Source organism: Dunckerocampus dactyliophorus, chromosome 5 (assembly GCF_027744805.1).
Source record: "Dunckerocampus dactyliophorus isolate RoL2022-P2 chromosome 5, RoL_Ddac_1.1, whole genome shotgun sequence".
Taxonomy (NCBI): domain Eukaryota; kingdom Metazoa; phylum Chordata; class Actinopteri; order Syngnathiformes; family Syngnathidae; genus Dunckerocampus; species Dunckerocampus dactyliophorus.
Window position 1 is genome coordinate 7,815,656 of NC_072823.1, and position 22,092 is coordinate 7,837,747.

Here is a 22,092-nt window from a genome sequence, read left to right on the forward strand (position 1 = left end):
CAACTCTATGTCCGCTCCCTGGATGTTCACCGGTGTGAAGTGAGATGTTTTCCTCTGGAAGTTAATGATCATCTCCTTTGTCTTGCTGGTGTTGAGCTGTAGCTGGTTAAGCTCACTCCAGCTGACAAAGTCCCTGATGACCGTCCTGTATTCCAGATCGTTCCCCTCTGAAACACAACCCACAATGGCTGTGTCGTTGGAGATCTTCTGGATGTGACACTGTGTGGAGTTGTGTGTGAAGTCCGAGGTGTAGAGGGTGAAGAGGAAAGGGGAGAGCACCGTACCCTGAGGGGCTTATTTGATGAATAATAGACCATAATCTACCACGAAACAGCGATCATTTATGATTTCATTTCTGAAAAAACGCGATATAGCAAGGGACGATTATTACGAGGGAAGACTGCACTTACAAAAACAGGTAAACACATCGGGAGAGAGAGCGACAGCTGTGTCCAGTTGCGCAGCCATCTTACTCCTTCAGAATAAAAGTGCAAGATTGATTTTTTTAAATGATTTTTTTGGCAAAGATCCGCGACCCACTGAAAACGGTCAGCGACCCAGTGGGTCTGTTTTCACCAGTTGAGAATCACTGATATAGGCTACGTAAAGGTTTGCAGTTTATTTAACGCAAGTGCATACAGTATTATAAACATCAGTGTTCTTATTCGAAAAAAAAAAAACCAAAGGTAAAAAAAACTTACATTTAGACAAAAAAACATACAACATTACACATGCACAGTAACATACATGGCTATGTACATCCTTTAAATCCTATTAAAAGCCCACTTGTATTTTTCAACATAGCTGAAATGATTGCAAACCACACAACAGATCACTTTCAAATACGCTTTTCTTCGTGTTTAAAAAGGTTCACACAGTCCACATTGTTGATGTGTGTTGATTGATTAGAGGGGAATTAGAGTGCTTGACGTCACTGACAGCAAACAAATGAGCGTATAAAAAGACAAGCTTCTGTCTGAAAAAAGCAACGCTCTGTAGGCGGGCTTCAGCACAAGACATTCGTTTGCACCTCACCCTATATCCTATCTTGGATTTGGAAAGAAGACGCACAGGGAAGACCTGACACACGATGCCACTTTCAAGCAGCTCCACGTCCTCTTCCAAGAGCATCCACAGAGCAGCATCCGAGCTGGAGAGGTCGGACTCCATAACGGTAGGAAAAAAAAGCTTAAAAACCTTTTCGCACATTTGGATAACAATGTCCAGAGTGTGATTATGTGTAGCGTAATTGTTCTTAATATTACGCTACGCACAGATAGGTGACCATTACGCACTGGCGTGTGCAATTCCCATCGTCAAGTAAATGGGTAAAGGAACATTTATTGATATAAACTATGCTTTATTCGTTCGCGTGTTCCACTATTTTTGTCTGCAAAATACCGTCAATGTTATATTGTTGCAATACAATTAAAAAGACTACAAATGCCAAGTATGTGTGATTTTCTTTCCTTTTTCTCAACGTTTGTGAAAACATACTTTCGGCTTGAATGTACTGTAACTGAAAGTAAAACTATGTCAAACTTGAAATAAAGCATGTTGACGTGGAGTATAAATCCCATTGACTTGTAGTTATACTTTAGGTGTAACGTTAATTGTAATACGCATTTAGCGATGTGAGGCGCACCCAGCGATCGTTGGCCATTTGATAACCTGGCTCTGTTGGCATTCCCTGGTCATTGTTATTCAAACCTAACGAATAGATGTCTCTGTAGCATTTAAAGTCCCTTTTGAAACAGTCACAAAGGTTCCTGGGAAGACGGCAAAGCCTGATCGATGACGCACGGAAGGAGCGCGAAGCCGCCGCTTCAGCAGCCGGGGTAGCAGAGGCAAGCGAGCAGATTGTGTTCGAGGAAGACGACGGAAAAGCCCTCCTCAACCTCTTCTTCACTTTAGACAGCAACAAGACGCCTGTCCTATCAAGGACTCTTAAAGTTTTTGAGGTACGGAAACGTACCCCCCCCCCCAAATACTGAACTTGTTGCCGTTAATTGGAATGTCACTGTGTTGCTGTGTTTCAGACATTTGAAGCAAAGATCCATCACTTGGAGACGCGGCCGTGCCGCAAGCCCAAAGACAGCCTTCACCTCTTGGAGTACTTTGTCCGCTGTGAGGTGCACCTCTCCGACGTCAGCACCCTCATCAGCTCCATCAAAAGAAATGCAGAAAATGTCAAGACCACCAAAGAAGTCAAATGTAAAACTTTTCATTGTTTCTGTTCAAGGAAAAATGATCTTTTAGAATGTTATATGTATACTTATACAGGTGCAACTCAATAAATTACAATATCATATAATAAAGTTAATTAATTTCAGTTGTAAAATTCAAAAAGTGAAACGCTTACATTCTATAGATACACTACACACAAAGATGTGTTTCTTAATTTTTTAATCATTTGGATGATTATAGCTTACAGCTATTAAAAACCAAAATTTAGCATCTCATAAATGTGAAAAAGATGTAAAAAAACTTCAACATTATAAACTACCGGTTCATGCTGTAATCAGCAGATGAACTTGAAAAAAGCTTTCTGAAACTTTCATTAAACTGCTGAAATGAAATAACTTCTGCATGATAACTTAATTAATTGAGATGCATCTGTATCCACACAATATCAATGCAATTCTAATATTCACCTTGTGGCTACCTTTAACCAACTTTAATACAGTACTTTACAAAGCTAACATCCTACGACACCCGTAAGCCAGGCTGTCCGTAACCCTGGACGGGATGAGTGGCATAGTAAATGTAAGGATGGATGGATTTTGACATTGCGAGACAGTAAAATATAGCATATTCAGTTTCAATTCAATGGAATTTTATTGCTATTGCACCAAATCACAACAAATGTTATCTCAGGGCACTTTAGGCATGAGGTCGGTCTATGATCACGCACCTTGTAAATGAAAAAGAAACCAACTGAACCCCACATGAGCAAGCACTTGGCAAAAGAGGCGCTAGGAAAAACTTCCTCTGGGGAAGAAACCTTGAACAGAACCCAGGCTCTGGGGGGTGGCTGTCTGTCTGGACTGGCTGGATTAGGATACAAAAAAAATAGAAAGGGACAGATGGTAAATCAAGTGAGAAAACAGGAGCGTCTTTATCTTAGCCCAAGGAACAGGGAGCCATATCAGGGGAAAGGGGTCGGTCTATTTATATGCTTTAGCAAAAAGGTCAGGTTTAACTTGACTTTTAAATAAAGAGAGGGTTTCTGACCCCCAGATTAAGGTTTGTATTATAATTGATATTATTATTGTCTCATCATCCAACCAGACATGCTTAAATTACATTAAGGAACATCACATGGTTACATTGGCACAATTCAACATGTCTGAAGAGGAGTAGGGAAAAGCAGAGATAATCCTACCCCTTCTACATATCTATTGCTGACAATGTGTTTAGATCGTAAGTGGACCTGAATAGCGTTTGCTCAAACTCAATGCATGCAACATTGTTCTTATTGTAACATTTATTTAGATACTGAGAAATTGGTGACCCAATACGTTTTCACAGTACTGCATTTTAAATCTTACAGTCATCAGATTCTTCTCCTTATAATACTTGGCAGATGACAGATTTACACACTTACAGTAAATAAACACACTTGTAATGTTAACTCCTGTATTCTCCCCTCAGAACCCTGTCGTTATTTTATTTAGATGAGATGACATGAGATGAGATGAGATGAGATGAGACCCTGGGCGTGTGCAGCCAGGGAAATTAAATATTAAATATTTGCTCCTGTTTGCATAATTGACGCAACGGTTTGCAAAATACTTCAATATTTAACTTCACCTTTTCCCAAACTTTCTTCCAGTTCACTGGTTTCCAAAGAAAATAGCAGATTTGGATAAATGTCACCATCTGGTCACCAAATTTGATCCAGACCTTGATCATGATCATCCTGTAAGTCGAGGTCCTTGCATGACAAACACAGCGAAACAATTGTTTTTAATGTCATGGCCAAGAAAAATGATATCAGTGTTTATAATATTTGATTTGAATAGGGTTTCACAGACCCAGTCTACAGACAGAGGAGAAAAATGATTGCAGACATTGCCTTTGGATACAGACAGTAAGCCATATCTAGTCACAGACATCTATATAGTCCAGAATAAATAATATTACTACTGTTTGTCCGCAGTGGGGACCCAATCCAAAGAGTGGATTATACCGAGGAGGAAATTGGCACATGGTGAGGGCTGCTGTATATGTAAATTTCAAATCTTCTGACTAACACAAACACACAATTGTCACAATTTATGCAGTTAGCCATTGGCGCTGTTTCATTCTATCCACTCAGTGCCTACAGAGAGTGACACTGTGACAGCAGGTTATGTGATGTGTCTTTCATGGCTTTTTTGCTACATTATTTACAGATGAACAGCACTAGCAAAGCATTTGACTGGAGCATCCTGTAATTTGAGAACATTGTTCAGACATGGACTTAATTTTCTGTTCAGTTCAATCTTAGATCATGCAACGTGCCCTCACAAGAACTTAGTGAAATATACAAAAAAACCAACAACATAGTGCTGTATTATGTTTGAACTGGACCACCCTCCAACAACAAAAAGTACAAAAGGATGACTCCAAAACGATGGCAAATGTAGCCGTAGCAAATTCCGCAATTATAAATCCCATGTTAAACTGTTTGAAAATTCAATATTTTGCCACAAAAATGCCATGTTTTCAGAGTGGTTAGGTACGCAATTTGTTGTGTTTAACTTTTAAAGTAGAATTATTCAGTCAAGTAGTTTTTATGAAAACAAATGCTGAAATTTGCTTAAATAAGCGTTGAGAGATAACACAATAAAGATAACACAATATTGGCCTCAAATTAAAGGCAGCAGGGCAGTGAGTGTTTTGCTGTATATGAGGAGATCACATAATACTTCATCTGCTATCAGGCGGGAAGTCTTCTCCACCCTGAGGGACTTGTACTCCACCCATGCCTGCAGTGAATACCTCGAGGCCTTCCGTCTGCTGGAAAGGCATTGTGGGTACAGTCCAAACAACATTCCTCAGCTGGAAGATGTGTCCCGCTTCCTTAAAGGTAAAGACGGAGGATCAGATAATGTAAAGACACAATGCAAAGCTTACATGTGGCCAACCCACTGCTGCTTGTCTCTTATCGCATGAACCAACAGAGCGCACTGGCTTTCAGCTGCGTCCAGTTGCAGGTTTGCTCTCAGCCAGAGATTTCCTAGCCAGTTTGGCATTCCGGGTGTTCCAGTGCACACAGTACATTCGACACGCCTCCTCTCCTATGCATTCCCCAGAGCCGTGAGTACACGTATATACAACTAATACTCAGTGTCTGTACCGAGCATGCATTGTCCAAAGACGGGGTCTTCCTCACATGTTGAATAAAATCCTTAAGCAAGAGACACATTAAAAATGAAGGACAATTACAAATGCATGAATGTAGACTACCACTATGTATGCCACAAGACATAGTTCTCCCTGTGCATGCGTGGGTTTTCTCTGGGTACTTGTAGCTCTCAACCACAGTCCAAAAACATGTATGTTAGGTTAATTGAAGCCTTTAAATTGTCTATAGGTGTGAATGGTTGTTTGTCAATCCAAAAGGGTCAGTTCTAAATTTTAGGTGGGAGTCAGTGAGAAAACGGTAGCTCTTTCTTTGGCAGGAGCCAACCACAAGCTATCAGTGAACTCACGACAGGCTTGTCAACCAGCTGGAAAAGGCAGGAGGTCATTACTCGATACAACAGTATGACTCACAGTGTTATCTTACAAAGAACGCTAAACTCATCACACAGCAACTTAATACTCAAAAGGTAGCTAGGATATATACAATGCAAGTACCAATACGAGTTTAAATAAAAAGAACAACAATTTTAATGCTTTCCCATAATGCATTTCATCCAAGCAAAGCATTTCATTGGTGCCTGTCGGGGTGCTGCAATGATGTCAGCCTCCCTCTGGGCTCCTCTGGCGCTCTCTGGTGGACAAAGGAAGCATTGCAGTGCCTCGGCAGCCATCTATCCATTCATTTTCTATGCCGCTTGTCCTCCAATTAAATGCTTTGTTCAGACGAAATGCATTATGGGAAAACGTTAAAATACTTAAACTTGTATTGGTACTTGTATTGTATACAGTATTTTTAAGCTAACTTTTGAGTGTTAAGTTGATGTGTGATAAGTTTAGCCTTCTTTGTAAGACAACACCATGAGTCAGACTGTTATGATATTGAGTAATGACCTCCTGCGTTGGCCGGAGACACCTTCAGACCAGAGCATTTTGCTCATGTGTCAGTCTCGGCGGGATATAATCCAGAATTAACTGTGGCCAGGCTGTCTGAAAGATAACTGTTTGGCATAATCACTTCAACTGAGATTTGATAGTTGATAGCACAATGTAGCTTGTAGATGTCCTTCTCATGGCACACCCCAATATTAGTCATGGTCTGCAATTGTTTATCACCATATCCACAAGAGTCATAGCATTTCTAATCTGTAGAAATATTAAAACTTACAGCACGTACCACAAATTCTCGTAGACATAGTCAATAACACACTGTGGCTCGTAGAAGTGCTTCTCATGCATATTTGCAGACGCTTGCAGTCAAAGACGTGTTGCCAGATCTTGCGAAAGAAACGAGCGACTGAAAAGAAGCCCCAAACAACAGGGAAGTTGGGAATTTGCAAGAAACTTTCCAAAAAACAAGCCCAAAGTCGCTTATAGGAAAGTGGCCTGGCAACTTTGGCCCTGATGCTTTGTTTATATATGACGTCAAGCGGAAAAGCCAAAGGTGCTAAAAGGGGCGTTTTGGGAGGCATACAGCGTACAGCCAATAATCGCAGTGGACGCAGTGACGTGCAGTCAGGGGAGTACATAAGTCATAAGTTCATAAGTCTGACTGCGTCAACAGTCATGAAACTCATTGCATGTCACTGCAGGGATGTCACACTGATGTGTGAAAAATAATTTCAGGAATCTAAGTAATTTAGTGCAAGGAAACATACGGTGTGTCGAATGAGAAAGGCTCTCTCTAAACAGAGGAGGGGATTTTCACCATCACCTATCATCTGCTTACAACATTGTCCTAACATCTCTTCTGCAAAGATTGTCTCATTCAGTGAGATGAATGGCCACTAATGAGCCGTTTGCCACCATTCAGGCGAACGACCTATTGTTGTGCATGGCGGTCGTTCACCAGCCACGCTGGGCAACAACGACTACAGCAACCTGATACAGAAGAAGCCATTTCTGTGCAGGGTGTACCCCACCTCTAGCCCAAAATCAGCTGGGCTGTACATCACCTGTGACCCTAATGGAGACAAGCGGTACAGAAAATGGATGGATAGATGGATGGATGGATGGATGGATGGATGGATGAATAATCATTTCACCTGTACCCAAAAGTTGTTCCGTCTGCAGCCACATTTAGAAGTGTGCAGGGCAAACGTGACATTTTATGAAGTACAGAACCCCCCCCCCCCCCGCCCCACTACTCCCCAAACACCATTTTATACATGCACACAGTTAGCACATTGGCTGTAGCCGCGCAACCAAATATAACTTTCTGTTTTGTACATAATAAATAATGTAACAAAATTACAATTAGACTATTATTAGTCAAACTGCCATTTTTCAAGGTTGTTTTCACTCCTTCTCCATCAAGCGACTGCATCCATGAACTTCTTGGCCACGTTCCCATGTTGGCAGACCGCACATTTGCACAATTTTCCCAGGTAAGACTATCAAATTAAATCAAGATCCTAATAAACAGAATGGTATTACTCAACGTGTTTATTATTGTGTTTGTCGTTAACTGTATTGCAATATACTAAACGGCCATTGGTGACTAAAATGCATCATCTTTGAGAAGACAGAATTTGTAATACAGCTCTTGTATTGGATTTCATTAGCTTGTGCATGTGAGTATACATTTGTGGCCTGTCAGGTTATGCCTCTCTATAACAAACAACACATGAATTGAATTATTTTGTGCAGAATATTGGCCTGGCATCTCTAGGTGCTCCAGATGAAAATATTGAGAAACTATCCACGGTAAGACCAAGAACAGTGCTCGTGTGAAAAATCTTGCGCAGTAGAAGTATAATTTGTTTCGAGTCCACTCTAGTGCACTTTGTTTTCTCAGACACTATCTTTGTGTTTCCTCTACCAGCTCTACTGGTTCACTGTGGAGTATGGCTTGTGCAAACAAAATGGTGAAGTAAGGGCTTACGGTGCTGGACTACTTTCCTCTTATGGAGAGCTTGTGGTATGTACAGTATGTACTATATGCTCTCTATGTGTGTATGAATGTAGCCATCAAACACACCTTTTATATAAAAATAAAATTAAACCATTACCCTGTGTGCAGCACTCTCTTTCCGATGAACCAGAGACCAGAGAGTTCTCTCCAGAAATTGCAGCAGTGCAGCCCTACCAAGACCAAACATACCAGCCAGTCTATTTTGTATCAGAGAGCTTTTCCGATGCAAAGGAGAAATTCAGGTACTGTATTCTTACCTGGGCATACAACAAATGCACAGTACATGCACATTTGCGAGAAGGAAACATGAGAAGAAAAGACAGAGAAGTAGGAGGTTATGTGAGGACAAGGGCAGAAAACAACCACCTAACCCCAGAGGCCACAGGCTTTCGTAGGTCAGCCAGAAGACAGCTGTTACCAATGTAGGCCCTCTTACCTAAGCAAAATACTGACGTTTTATTTGGCAAACACATCAATGCTGCCCTGCAAAACGAACTAGCTTTGGTGAGTGTTTTGACAGTGTTTAGTCACACTTCATGTGAAAAAAGCAAAAATGATTAGCAAAACAGCATCGTATAGGAGCGTATTGCAAATGTCAATAGTACATTCCAAGTTCTGTAGACAGACATAGTGTGCGGGAAAGCCAAGTGAGACATTTATGCACGTTTATGAACAAATCCAATGCCACTTGACCTTTGTTTTCTCAAACCTCTTTATCTTAAACACCGATCAGGACATACGTTGCTGGTATCCACCGCCCCTTCTCAGTGAGGTTTGATCCATACACCAGCAGCATCGAGGTCCTGGACAACCCCTTGAAGATCCAAGGAGGCCTGGAAGGAGTAAAGGATGAGCTGAAGATGCTGACAGATGCTCTCAGTGTTTTGTCCTGAGAATGCACCATTTCAGTGTGGGACATTGTCCTTATCTGCTGTTGTTTGCTTCCTCTCTGCTGTGTCATCATTGGCTCTGTACCTCCGCTTCGATGCTGTTAAGAATGAATTAATATCTCTATCATTGTAGGCGGCAAAGACTACAACCACTAAAGCCTCAACGTCGGCATTCGAGATGATGTTTCCAAAGATGTTCAGTGCCTGTCTTGGTGTTAGAGCCAATAGTGACCATCCGAGCTTTCAAAGCAATTGTGTCATAATGGTAGATAATTAGAAATGATTATTTTATAATCAGATTTAAACATAAATATCTAATTGAAGTACAGTTGTCCCTCCGCTATACCGCGGTTCGAACATCACTCCCTCGCTCATCGCGGTTTCCCAAAGACAACTCTATCTATCTCTATCTAGTATTCTGGTCACTAGGCATGATTGATATTAAATTGATGAGACTTTACTTCACATTACATTACATGAAAAAAAGTTCTATACCCATTCTATGTGCAAGTGGAATGGCCTCTTATGGCAAGTGGAATGGCCTCCTTCTTCCCCACTCCGTTTCAAACCCATTCTTAAGTTTAGAGTAATAAAAATTGGATAGGCTTACTAGTCAGCTTGGTAGCTTGATATACTAGCATCTCTTGTGTCACCAGAGATGTGGTGTAAACAAAGAATAGTAGGAGTGTAAAGGTGACAATAGGGGGGTTATTTAATGTCTTCAGGGCTCAAATAATGATAAATAGTGTATTTAGAAGGTCATAAACAGGTTTTTTTTGCTATAGCTAGAAAAAGATTTAATTTATTTATATCGAATGCCACTTTGTGGAAATTCACTTACGGGAACCAATTAACCATGATAAACGAGGGGCGACTGTAGCTGGTATTGTAGATATTAATATCTAATTTAAATTCATCGATAAGAAAAATAAATCGAATAAATATATGATCAAGTGTACGTGAACTATGTGTTTTGGCTATTACCAATTTAAAACAGTGCTTTATGTATTTTTGCCATTTATATCGTGCTGTCTCAATGTGTGATTTAAAAAAAATCATTTCTTCCACGTTATGAGCGTTTGTTTGTTGCTACAGCATAATGTCAAAAAATAAAATATAGCTAATGAGAATGATGTTATTTAATTTCTTTCTACGTTTCCACGTTTCAACTCCCACCTCCGGGAAAGCTTTGACCGTGTTCCGAGTGAGGTAGCGGACATTGAGTCCGCCTCCATTACCTCCTCTGTTGGAGCTGTGGCCGTAAGGTCGTCGATGCCTGTCGTGGCGGTAATCCCAGAACCCGGTGGTGGACATCAGTGGTGAGAGATCCCGTCAAGCTGAAGAAGGAGGCCTATCAGACTTTTATTGCCCATGGGACTCCAGAGGCAGGCCAAGCGGTTTGCGGCTCTGGCGGTCGCTGAGGCAAAAACTTGGATGTGGGAGGAATTCGGAGAAGCCATGGAAAACAATTTCAGACGGCTTCGAAGAGATTCGGACCACCATCCGCCGTCTCAAGAGGGGGAAGCAGTGTACTGTCAGCACTGTGTATGGTATGTGGACCGGCGGAAGGAATACTTTGAAGACCTACTCAATCCCACTGACCTGTCTTCCAATGAGGAAGCTGTGCCTGTGGACTTCCTGGTGGTCTGTCCTATCTCTTAGGCTGAAGTTGCCGAGGTGGTCAAGAACCTCCTTGGTGGCAGGACCCCGGGGGTGGATGAGATCCACCTGGAGTTCCTCAATACCTTGGATATTGTGGGGGTGTCGTGGTTGACACAACTCAGCAGCATCGCGTGGACATTGGGGGCAGTGCCTCTGGATTGCCGGACCAGATGGTGTGTTCCAGCTATAGTGGGATTACACCTCTCAGCCTTCCTAGTAAGGTCTATTCAGGGGTTCTGGAGAGGAAGATCCGCCGGATAGTTGATTCTCAGATTCAGGCGGAGCAGTGTGGTTTTCATCCTGGTCGTGGAACTGTGGAACAACTCTACACTCTTTTCAGAGTCCTTGAGGGTGCATGGGAGTTTGCCCCACCAGTCCACATGTGTTTTGTGGACTTTGAGAAGGCATTCGACCATGTTTCTCAAGGAATTCTGTGGGGAGTACTCTGGGAACATGGGGTACCGGAACACCAAAATCAGGTGGCTCCCTCCCTTTATGACCGGTGTCCGCAATGTTGGCAATAACTCAAACTCGTTTCTGGTGAGGATTGGACTCCGCTAGGACTGCCCTTTGTCACCGATCGTGTTCATTACTTTTACGGACAGAATTTCTAGGCGCAGCCTGGTCATTGAGGGGGATCCGGTTTCTACCCTCACCCTATGGTCATGAGCTTTGGGCAGTGACCCAAAGGACAAGACCGCGGGAACAAGGGGCCGAAATGAATTTCCTTCGTAGGGTGGCTGCGCTCTCCCTAATTATTGCACAGATTTAGCATAAATTTGCTTTTTTAATTTTCACCTGAGATGTTACTTGTGCATTTGTTTTGCATACAGTAAGACCCGTCACTGCTCCATGCACTACGTCTGTTGGCCACAAGATGATGCTGTGAAACAATACTAATGCATCTGGCCCTCCAGGAATGTAAAGACCTGCTGTTGAACCCTTGTAATGCACCTCTAGATGTCAGTGTGAGGACGACAGTATGCTCACATCCCCATCTCCTGTACAAGGCACGCTTATATAAGGGAGACGCTTCATTGCAAAAAAGTTTATGTTTATATTTATGAATCACTCACTTCAGTTTGTTCACATTGGAACCTCTATGGGGAGTCATTCACATTGTGAGTGATGCAATTTCAGTTGCTTTCAATTAGACATCCTTCTAAGGTCATAGCGGGTGTTTTTTTATTTTTCTTACCTCTCCTATCCTACCACACCGGGGGGGGGGAACACCTTCAATGGCCCCTTCCCGGGCTCCCTGAGCCACCAGTCGATCATGGAGAGGCGCGGCATCACTATGCTCCTGCTGGAGACTGCACATCACCTCTCCATGACATTTTTATGACGTCACCACACTGTTTCGACAATGGAGTGAAATAATAGACATTAACGTAAGTAATTGATTCAATTCTATGCATTTAAACCCGTGCGTGAAATTCACATCGGTGCGTAAACGATGATGAACGTAATCGTGAGTTGTGACTGTCGTTCACTATGTATTTTTAACCATTTTTTCCCTCCTTTATGTACTTTCGTGTAAGACATCTACATGTTTTTTTTAAACTGTGCGGTGAGGAGCAGAGGAGGAGCGAGGGGTGGAGTGTGTGTGTGTAAGTGGGCGTGTTTTGGTATATAACACTTCTCCCTGAGAAGTTTTGCCTGTCGCCTCGGTCTCTGGGACAGCCTCTCACACATCATCTAACTAACAGACTGGAAAACTAACTCACCTGAAAACACACCCAAGCACCAAGTAAGGCCAGCCTTTTTTTTTATTTGGTTACTACTGCCGACTGACATGGAGACCCTGCGATCCAGAGACGGACACTCACTCACTCACAACTCACTTTGCCTCACCTGCAGAAAAACGGAACACAGCAGAATGAAGGTAAGCAATATAGAACAAATACTTTATGCACTTTGAAGCTCTGATTGACACTTTTGCTTTTTTAAAAAATTCATATAGAATATGCATTACCTATGCAAAGTTAAATGTGCATAGGTGTCATGTGGAGTGAATGAACATCCGTGCTGTTTAATGAAAGATTCTAATGGAAAGGATCCAAGTATAGGAATTTAGGGTTATTCTGTGTGCTGGATGATGCAGGACTTGGAGCAAACAGCTGGTCTTATTTGCCGGCAGATAGGGGGCGGTAGGCGAGGGTCATTGAGCTCAATAAAGAGTGAGCAAGGGGGGAAATAAGTGCTGAGTCTTGCTTTTCTGATCGTTAACTATCGAACAGCCTCTCTTGCAAATTCTGGCATGTTGTGCAAGAAGTAAAAAAAAGGCACAGCCCAACTTTCCTCATCCACTAGAAGCATTTATTTCCCTCAGGTGCCGAGTTGTGACGGTTCGGTGAAAAAGTGCACATATGCGCAGAAAAGAGGGAGCTGATTTTGAGTTAGGGTGATATAAAATAATCCTGGCAATCGTGTCGTGTACAAACGTGCCAAGGAGATCGATTAAAATTCGGAGGGCAATGTCTGGCTGTCATGGCAGCTTTTTCCCCTGTCATCTCTAATGAAATGGTTTGGCTTTAAGTTAACCTTGTGTGTGTGTGTGTGCGCGCGTGTGTATGTGTGTGTTTGCAGGTCAAGATGATGTCTTCATTCAGTCGTGCGCTACTCTTTGCACTGGCTCTCAGCCTCTATGTGGTGGAGATGACCTCGGCTGAGACGCTGTGTGGGGGAGAGCTTGTAGACGCGCTGCAGTTCGTCTGTGAAGACAGAGGCTTCTATTTCAGTACGTTTGTGTGCACGTAAAAGCGCTGCGCAACTGTCTTTTTAATCATCTGCTAGTGCGTAAAAAACAACAGATCTGTTTGCATAGCTGATACTATTTGCTGCGTCGTTGGCTCAGGGGATCACCCACCCACACAGACACACACACACACAGACACTGAGAAGGAGACAGCTGCGTCTCAAGTGTAGAATCGATGCGACTGGGCCTGCGCACCCCACTGTACCTCTCATTGCATATGAAAGGCAGGCCAGCCGTGAAGCCATACAGCACAATAGGCTACTTGTTTACCAGTAAACTAATAGCACCCCAAGAGGGATACCAGTCACCACAATATAGTGTTAGCTGGCCAGGAGACCACCAGGGTCCAAGGATGTCGTTTTTTGTTTGTTTGTTTTTAAAAAATATATATTTTATCTTCCGAGAAATGATCATTAACTTGTGTGACCCAATGATGGGGAACCCTATAAATAAAGCATTATGTGTTTGTATTGTGGTGGCTTGTTAATCCCCAAGTGGATTAGCTGCTGTGACACACATCCGTAGATATTGGAATACGCACAAAAAAACGTTTCACCTTTGACAGAGAGACAAGCCATTTCTTTGTATGCTGCATTTTTCCTGCAGATCATTATCCAATTTAGATCCTGTCTCCTTCTCTCCTTTCTCTTGTGTTCTCTTCCCACAATCAAATCGAGCTGTGCGTCTCGTGAGATTTCCCCAACATTGTGTGGGGCGCAGGACTTCAAACGAGCCCTTTATTGATCATGAATGGCGTTCCCCTGTGGAACATTCAAACGCTCTCCCCCCTTTCACCTTATTCTTCTGCGCTTTTCTCTTTCCCGTCATTACTCTCTTCCTCTTTTGATTTGCATTCACCTCCTGTGTTTCAACCCTCACACACTCTTGTGCTGATCCCCTCCGGGCTATTTTCTCTACCTCTCTCTGCCCCTCCTCATCCTAGTAATCTGTGCTGACTTGGCGAAGGACAAGGTCAAAGAGGAATTTCAATGTATTGCTGTATGTATGTATTGTGTATTTGCTCACCTATGGGACTAACTGCATTGTGTTTACATGTGTCGCGCTCATTAAAGGACTTCCAGATAGCTCTCATCAGATTATCTTCTCCAAACAAAAATATTTGTTACAGTTGGTCATAGATTTCCTTTTATCCTCTTTGCTCCGCTATGATTGTAATCCTGCAAAAACAACCCGGATTCGTTTCGGATGAGACTGTTGTGTTCTCTGCATTAGACCTTCTTTGTCTCATGGTCCTCTTCTTCATGTTATCCCGTGTCTCTCCCCAGGTAGGCCCACCAGTCGGGGAAACAACAGGCGCACCCAGAACCGTGGGATAGTAGAGGAGTGTTGTTTCCGTAGCTGTGACCTCAAACTTCTGGAGCAGTACTGCGCCAAACCCGCCAAGTCAGAAAGAGATGTGTCGGCCACATCTCTACAGGTCATTCCAGTGATGCCTCCATTAAAGCAGGTATGCCTCACCCACAACAACAGAACAACATGGGAACCAGTGAAATTCTATTCCCTATCCGTCCTCGCATCATGTTGTGCCTCGCCCCTATATCCCTGACACGCTGTACGGACCAACATGTACGCACAGACCGCGTTATCAGGTTAGATGTTCTAACGATAAGCAGCTCCATGCAAAGTGCTGACCATCATGGAAATCATCCAGACAGTCGTGGCACACACTGGGTGAATGGTTAAGACTGCTGGCCCGTGACAAAAACAGCATGTTCTGAGTGTAAGATTATTAGATCATTAGTCATGGAACTGTAAACTCTCAGAATCTGGCATGCATTTCCGATCTGTGTGGTCAAAAAACACCTGACCAAGCTCACTCAAGAGTCTCCTCACACATGCTGGGAATTGGCTAAGTGTTTCACTGAGGTCACATGACGCTGCTATGGCTCTGTTCCAAACCTTTTACAATCCCCTGCAAGCCCTTTATGCTTGGTCATGCTCGTGTGTCAGTGTCAAGCCACTTTCCAAATAGTGAAATCGTAAATCCATATTGAAATTGTCAGGGGAAACGTAACTGGACCCCTAGTCTGGACTAAAAAAAAAAACAAAAAGTGAATGAAGCCAGTAGGGAATTAGTTAGGACATGTCCCTGGATTGTCCAGGCGGGGAAAGTTGATGGGTACAGCCTGCACTGAGGGCCAGCTGTTCTTAAGCTATTGAGTCGGCCTGAAGTGAATGAAGGGGGATAAACACTCTTCAAGTGGTAGGACCAAAACAAGCCATTCACATGGAGCACTGGCTACTGGCGCATAAATTCCAGCTCCCCTGCTACCATTTCTACTTTTTCTCATTCAGTGGTACTCAGCAAAACACCGAGCACTGTTAGTTTGCTATGTTTTTATTGTCATTCAATCGGCCATGGTTTAGTAGTTTAGCAGGTCGTTGAGTGGGCGCCGGCATGCTGCTCATATGTATACGAGGCAAGCGCCCACCCTTCCTTTTCACTAAATGTTAAAGAGGCAGAACTAAGCACTTGTTGACAGCTTCTCTCAGTCAAGGAAACCAAAACAAGAACTGAGGCGAACCGAGTCTGTTATGACTCTCAGCGCTATGAGAGTGACATTAGATTCCCATTTGATTAGCAAGACAATGACTGAACAAAATAAGCATATCAGCCCTAATGAACTCCCATCTTATCCCTTTTTTCTCTCTTTTTTGCCTGCACGCCACAATAGGAAGTCCCAAGGAAGCCGCATGTGCCCGTGAAGTATTCCAAATATGACCTGTGGCAGAAGAAGGCAGCGCAGCGGCTCCGGAGGGGCGTCCCCGCCATCCTGAGAGCCAAAAAGTTTCGGAGGCAGGCAGAGAAGATGAAAGCCCAGGAGGAAGCGACCTTCCACAGGCCCCTGATCAGCTTGCCCAGCAAACTGCCGCCCGTCTTGCTCACCACGAACAACTATGTCAACCACAAATGAGCCCACTGCCAGCCCTTTGCACAGACAAGAGTTTGGACAAAAAAGCCTAGGGGATTATAGCTTTGTCTCTGACGTCATTTCTGTGGCAGTTCTCTTTGACCTCCCCTGCCCTGTCCGAGCCAGCCAATCCCCCCCCACCCAATTCTCCTCCACTACTTCTTGACCCCTGGCCCCCTTTCTAATACTCCTCGAACCCCATCACCCTCCTCCGGAACACAAACATGCCTTCACATTCTTCCTGTCTGAACTTTTTCGCTAGCTCTTTCAGTCACAGACACAAAAGGCACAAACACACATGATGAACAAAAAGTTAACAATTCGACTGAATGCCATTCATGTGGACCCGTAAGCAAAAGAGTAAATGGAAGGGAGAAGAGAAGATGAAAGACATCTGTGGTTTGCAAGTGTCAAGAGGACACCCAAGGGAATGTTTTTTTGTCCTTGTGGAAAACAACTCAAAGTGAAGAGAAGCTTGCATGACAGAATCCATTCCACATATTTTTTTTTTCCTGAGGCGAAAAAGAAAACCTGTTAGTTTTTTTTTTTTTTGCACCTCTACCTATAAAGGGACTTCCACACTGTAAGGAATTATTTTGTAAAATTAGATTCCTGTTCCAGCACCTTTTGATCACAAACAAAAAGCAGAAAAGAGTCTGCAGAATTGCACATTGCCACGGATTACGTCAAAGTAAAGAAAAATAAATGGCACTATTTTTTTATGAACAATGAACGTGTAGCTTAAAAAAAATGTCATGGTGCTAGCTTCAGGAAAGGACTTAAAGAAGAGGTTGAAAAGCACGTTTTTTTTTCTTTGAATTTATTATAACTTTCCGTTTTAAGGAAAGTGAGACTTTTTAAAAGATAGGGGATAAAGGATATGGGGGAGCTCCTGGCAGTGGCAATGTCAAGGGGTAAGTGTCACTGAGAAACTATTTGGGGCTATGACGGCATCGAGGCTCACAGGAAATACAAGGGGCTGCCGTCACACGCGGCAAAGGAGACACGAGACCCTGTCCCTGTCCTGCCTGTCTCCCCGAGGCAGATGGACACAGGGAACATAAATATGGGACGCTGTGGACTGCCTGGATTGGGACAGTACTACACTTCTGGGAAAGTACTTCCTGTTTACTGTGGCTTTGCGGACTGCTTCGACAGGAAGTAACATGGCATGGACAAGTGGGATAATTGATGAGGATTCTATTTTAGTTTGGTCTTTTTTTTGGTTTTCTTTTCATATCAATATTTCAAAGAAAAAAGAAAAAAAAGGAAAACCCTGTCTGTTTCTGGTACCATGACATTCCTGTTTTTCCATGTTAGGCATTTTTCATGGTAATGTTCTGATGTGTCACTTTACCGTTCTAAAGAAAGGCACACAAAGTCTGATTCAAAGGGAAAAAAACAGCAATAATGTCAACTAACATTTATTTTTATTGTATATCAGTAGTATTCACATGCTTTTGCCTGAAAACAGATACTTGAATATATCTATCTATATATATATATAAATATGGATATATATGTATATGTATAAATATATATATAGATATATAATTAGTTTCCAGGGACGTTGTGTTATTTCCTTTAGTCTGAGCTGTATCTTGCGTAATGAGCCGCCAAGCTTTTTTGTTTATTTGTTGAAATACAAATAAGGGCACTGTATAAAGGCATTATTTATTTTGTTATAAAATATATTTGAAAAATTGGTCCAAATAATATGCGCAGCACTGATGCTCAACTGACGGATTTATTTTGTATGATCTCTGTTTTCCAATTGGAGCTGTAAGGCTTTTTTTGTAGATGCTTTGTACCAAAAATAATGTCTTTTTTTCTCCTTCCCCTTGTTCATCTGCCATAGATATTTAAAATTAATATTTTAACAGCAGCATGTAGTCTGAATTTTGTAGGCATGTTATGTCACAGGAATAGGTACATACTCTGAATAATAACACAGTCTGAATGGGTCTCCGGAAGCCTGTCAGGATTACGGCAGCGACACAAAGTATCAGTGATTGACTTTTAGGAATTTAAACACGTTTAAGATCAGTTGTATTCAATCCACTTTGTTTTGAAGCCACTTTAGTATTGATGGCGGGGGGAATGTTGAGTCCTCAATTAAATAATGTCTTCATAATTGTGCACAATATCCTGCAATCTTCTAAGGAGTATTTTGTCTGTGTGGGTCGATTGGATCAAATGTCACGACAGGGTCTGAACTCGTACAATGCGCCTTTGTCCTCAATGGACGTACAAGTGTTGCCATGACAATAACATCATCTTTCTAGCTATCTGACATTGATCTTGAGCATATGAAGCACTACCTTCCAGCCGTCCCGCCATTATCTTTTTTTATGAAGGGCTACTGGGCTGAACCATTTGTAATGCAGTCATAGGATTCAGGTAAAGAAACAAACGCTCTGCAGGGAGGAGTGTAGTTGTTCCTAGTAAGACATAATTTCGCTCATGGGGATGTTATCCACTGAAGCCGATGACAGACACCTTACCACTTCCTCCTATATTGGGTCCTGTATCACCCAAACGGAGAACTAATCAATGCTAGCCATACTGAGGTAAAGACTTAAGCCAATATTTATACATCTTCCTGTCAGAGATCTTCCATATCTTTCTTTCATTATATTCTTCTATTGTGCAAAAAGGCAGACAGTGCAATTATTATTATTATAATTATTATTATTATATGCTGGGACTGCATACGTTCACTATTGTAATGTTCATACAGGCTACTCTAGTGTCGCTGAAAATGAAAGACAACCACTTCTTTTGGTAAATATGAAGAGATATCCCGCCGAGCAACGGCAACTTTTTCTGTGTCAGTCGCTCACTCAGCCTGTGTGTATTTTATTGATTTAACCTCCGCACGCTAGAACGTCCGAAATGCACAATTCATGTACTTTCATTTTTAATATCAATAAAAAAAACATTTTATCAAACATCCAATGTGTAGAATAGTTACTCTACTGTATGCTGTGTACTCACTGTGTGTAAGATGTGGCTCTTTGTGCAGTTTTCGGTGTTACAATTGCAGGGCCTTTTTAGACATCTTTCATCACCGGCCATATGGTATGCTCTGTAAATGATATTTTGTGTCTTCTATAGGCTTTATTGAGATTTTTCAGCCGCGTTCATTTTGTCGCCCCTCCCGACTTTTTCTCCACCTCTGCCTGCCTCGTCTGTCCTTCTGTCTTCTGCACTGTGATAGCACAACGTGTGCACATCGCCGCTCAAATGTCTGCATACACTTCAGACCTTCCTCTGCAGCATGTGAGCCACACTGAAATGTGACTAAATGTGACCGGCTGTCACCGCCATGCTCCCATGGCGTATTACTAATGGAGCAAGTTTCACTTCTGTGCCTATGTTTGCAGGGCGACATGTCTCAAATCATTACATGCATATTTGCTGAATGGCATGACCTGTCTTTGTTGACATGCCTGCACCTACCTTGCCGTAATATGTCTGTGACAGGGCAGATTTACTTTTTAGTATCTTCCCGGAATGGAACAGTTTCTGCGTAATGTTTTATCTTAGTGATTCAGAGTTTACGCTGGGCTGTCAGTGTTAATTTAATTTTACCATCAGGAGTTATTTCTTTACAGTCAGAAGATGAGAAAATATGGCGCATTGTTATTGCTTGTGGAAAAGATAGCAGAACATTGGCCCAATTGATAATTGCTGTTACATACGTACTGTAGTATGTGTAAAACTTTGTGGCCATCGTTTCAGGGTTTTGCCTTGTGTACCTTGTAAATGTTTCCTTACTTTTCTTAACATCATTCTTGTGACCCTCCCCACTATAACCTCCTTTTTTTTTACCTCTGACTTCTCCATACTTTTATTACATTTGCTGATTCACATGCGTATCATGACTGGATGATACAATTGTCGGTTATTGTCACAGTCTCCACTCAAGTGACTGTGTACTCCACCACTTGCTCTGTGATTGACATCAGGGACTCCCAGTCCCATGGGGTCATCAGGTCCCCGTTGAGCCTGATGGGGCAGCATTGACGCCTAAGAGTAACCAAATGAGCCAGACCAATCTGTAGCGTGCCGAATCTTCACCGCGGAATTTCATCCAACCTTTCAAAGCTGATACATTTCAGAAGTCCGATCCAATCAAAACAAGGTGATTGCATTACTGTATTATGTGTGATCGCTGACTGTCAAGAATAAAATGCTGCAAGCTAGTTTGTTCATCATTATGCAGACACACAATGCTTTTTTAATTTATAATTATGAAAGCCAGGAGATCTGGTAGAGCATCTTTGTGTGGAGTTTGCATGTCTTCCCCCTGCTAGCGTGGCTTTTCTTTGTGTACTCAGGCTTTGTTCCACATCCCAGAACAGGCAGGTTATCTATAGACTCTCAATTGTCAATAGGTGTGAATGGTCGTTTGTATATGTATTCTGTGATTGACTCGTGACCAGTCCAGGGTGACCAAGTCAGCTGGGATAGGCTCCAGTAATAATTTTATTTGTTTAAATGTACAGTTAAAGGGACTAATTGCAACTGATTCAAGATTACATATTTTTCACACTACCGGGGGCTACCACATGTCACCATCAGTGGTTTAATGTGTATTTTTAATGTGTACATGTAATGTATATTTTTCACAATTATGAGTTAAGCTGCATAAATATTGTCGTTAAATTGAATTTAGTCTGCACAAGATGATTGGTCACTCACGGCTGTTGGTTATTCACCCACACCCACACAGACTAAGGCAGTCGCAAAGAGGCGATCAACAAGTTACAAAATGATGGCAACGGTTTCTAAATCGAGAGACTTTCTAGCAATAGAAGTGTCATTACGGTAATCATAGGGACTACATCCCAGCAGGTCCAGGAAAACAAGGCTTTGGTAGAAAGCAGAGTTGGTAGGGGTCTGTGTGACAGCGAGAGTCAAAGATATAAGCTTTCTACGAGAGAGTTCTGCAGAAATTATTCTATTATTATTATGAAATTATTATTATTATATATGCTATTATTATTAGCAGTAGTATATAATATAATTGCTATACATTATAGCATTCAGTACAGCAAAGAGAGCAACCTCCACAATTAAAGGTGTTAAATTATATAGGCCTATATGTATTTATTGGCTGGCCCCGCTGCAAATTATTATTTTTTTTGATGTCTCAGAACATCTTCACGTACACTTTTGCCATTTTTTGTAGAAAAAAATCAACAAAAAAAAATCACTTTTACACAAACAATGACAAAGACATGGATCATTTTGGGTTTACATGTGGAAGTATGCGATTTTGTATATAAGTTTGTGTTCTGAAGTTGGACCAGATTTCAGTGTGCGGAAATGACAAACTTATGTTTACACCTGCAAGTAAAACTGCCATCTGATGTACACAGTTTAGCGTCACCACAGAATAATTATGATGAATGACAAATTCCAAAATGCTACCTCAGCTTAAAGTGGTGGCTCTAAACAAACCATAATCTCCAAAACCGCCGCATTCATCCCATCAGAGAGGCCTCCTGAATGGCGGAGTGGAGTGTAGATGTGGGTGGCACAACTCTCCCAGGCCTGACATTGGAAACTGCCAAAGAG

The 22,092-nt window shown here is 42.2% G+C and overlaps 2 protein-coding genes across 2 annotated transcripts; both read left to right on the plus strand.

Annotated features, from left to right (window-relative positions):
- Nucleotides 1-1,004: 1,004 nt before the first annotated feature.
- Nucleotides 1,005-10,237, plus strand: th (tyrosine hydroxylase). Its single transcript, XM_054776408.1, has 13 exons — nucleotides 1,005-1,174; nucleotides 1,758-1,961; nucleotides 2,040-2,214; nucleotides 3,836-3,924; nucleotides 4,026-4,093; nucleotides 4,163-4,213; nucleotides 4,929-5,074; nucleotides 5,169-5,304; nucleotides 7,667-7,736; nucleotides 7,999-8,055; nucleotides 8,174-8,269; nucleotides 8,372-8,505; nucleotides 8,997-10,237. The coding sequence occupies exons 1-13, from the start codon at nucleotides 1,091-1,093 to the stop codon at nucleotides 9,154-9,156; spliced, it is 1,470 nt and encodes a 489-aa protein (XP_054632383.1). The 5' UTR covers nucleotides 1,005-1,090; the 3' UTR covers nucleotides 9,157-10,237.
- A 2,222-nt stretch (nucleotides 10,238-12,459) lies between these two features.
- Nucleotides 12,460-19,459, plus strand: igf2b (insulin-like growth factor 2b). The gene is made up of 4 exons (XM_054776409.1): nucleotides 12,460-12,700; nucleotides 13,405-13,555; nucleotides 14,860-15,041; nucleotides 16,270-19,459. Exons 1-4 carry the CDS (start codon nucleotides 12,611-12,613, stop codon nucleotides 16,507-16,509), a joined length of 663 nt encoding a protein of 220 aa, XP_054632384.1. The 5' UTR covers nucleotides 12,460-12,610; the 3' UTR covers nucleotides 16,510-19,459.
- Nucleotides 19,460-22,092: the final 2,633 nt, after the last annotated feature.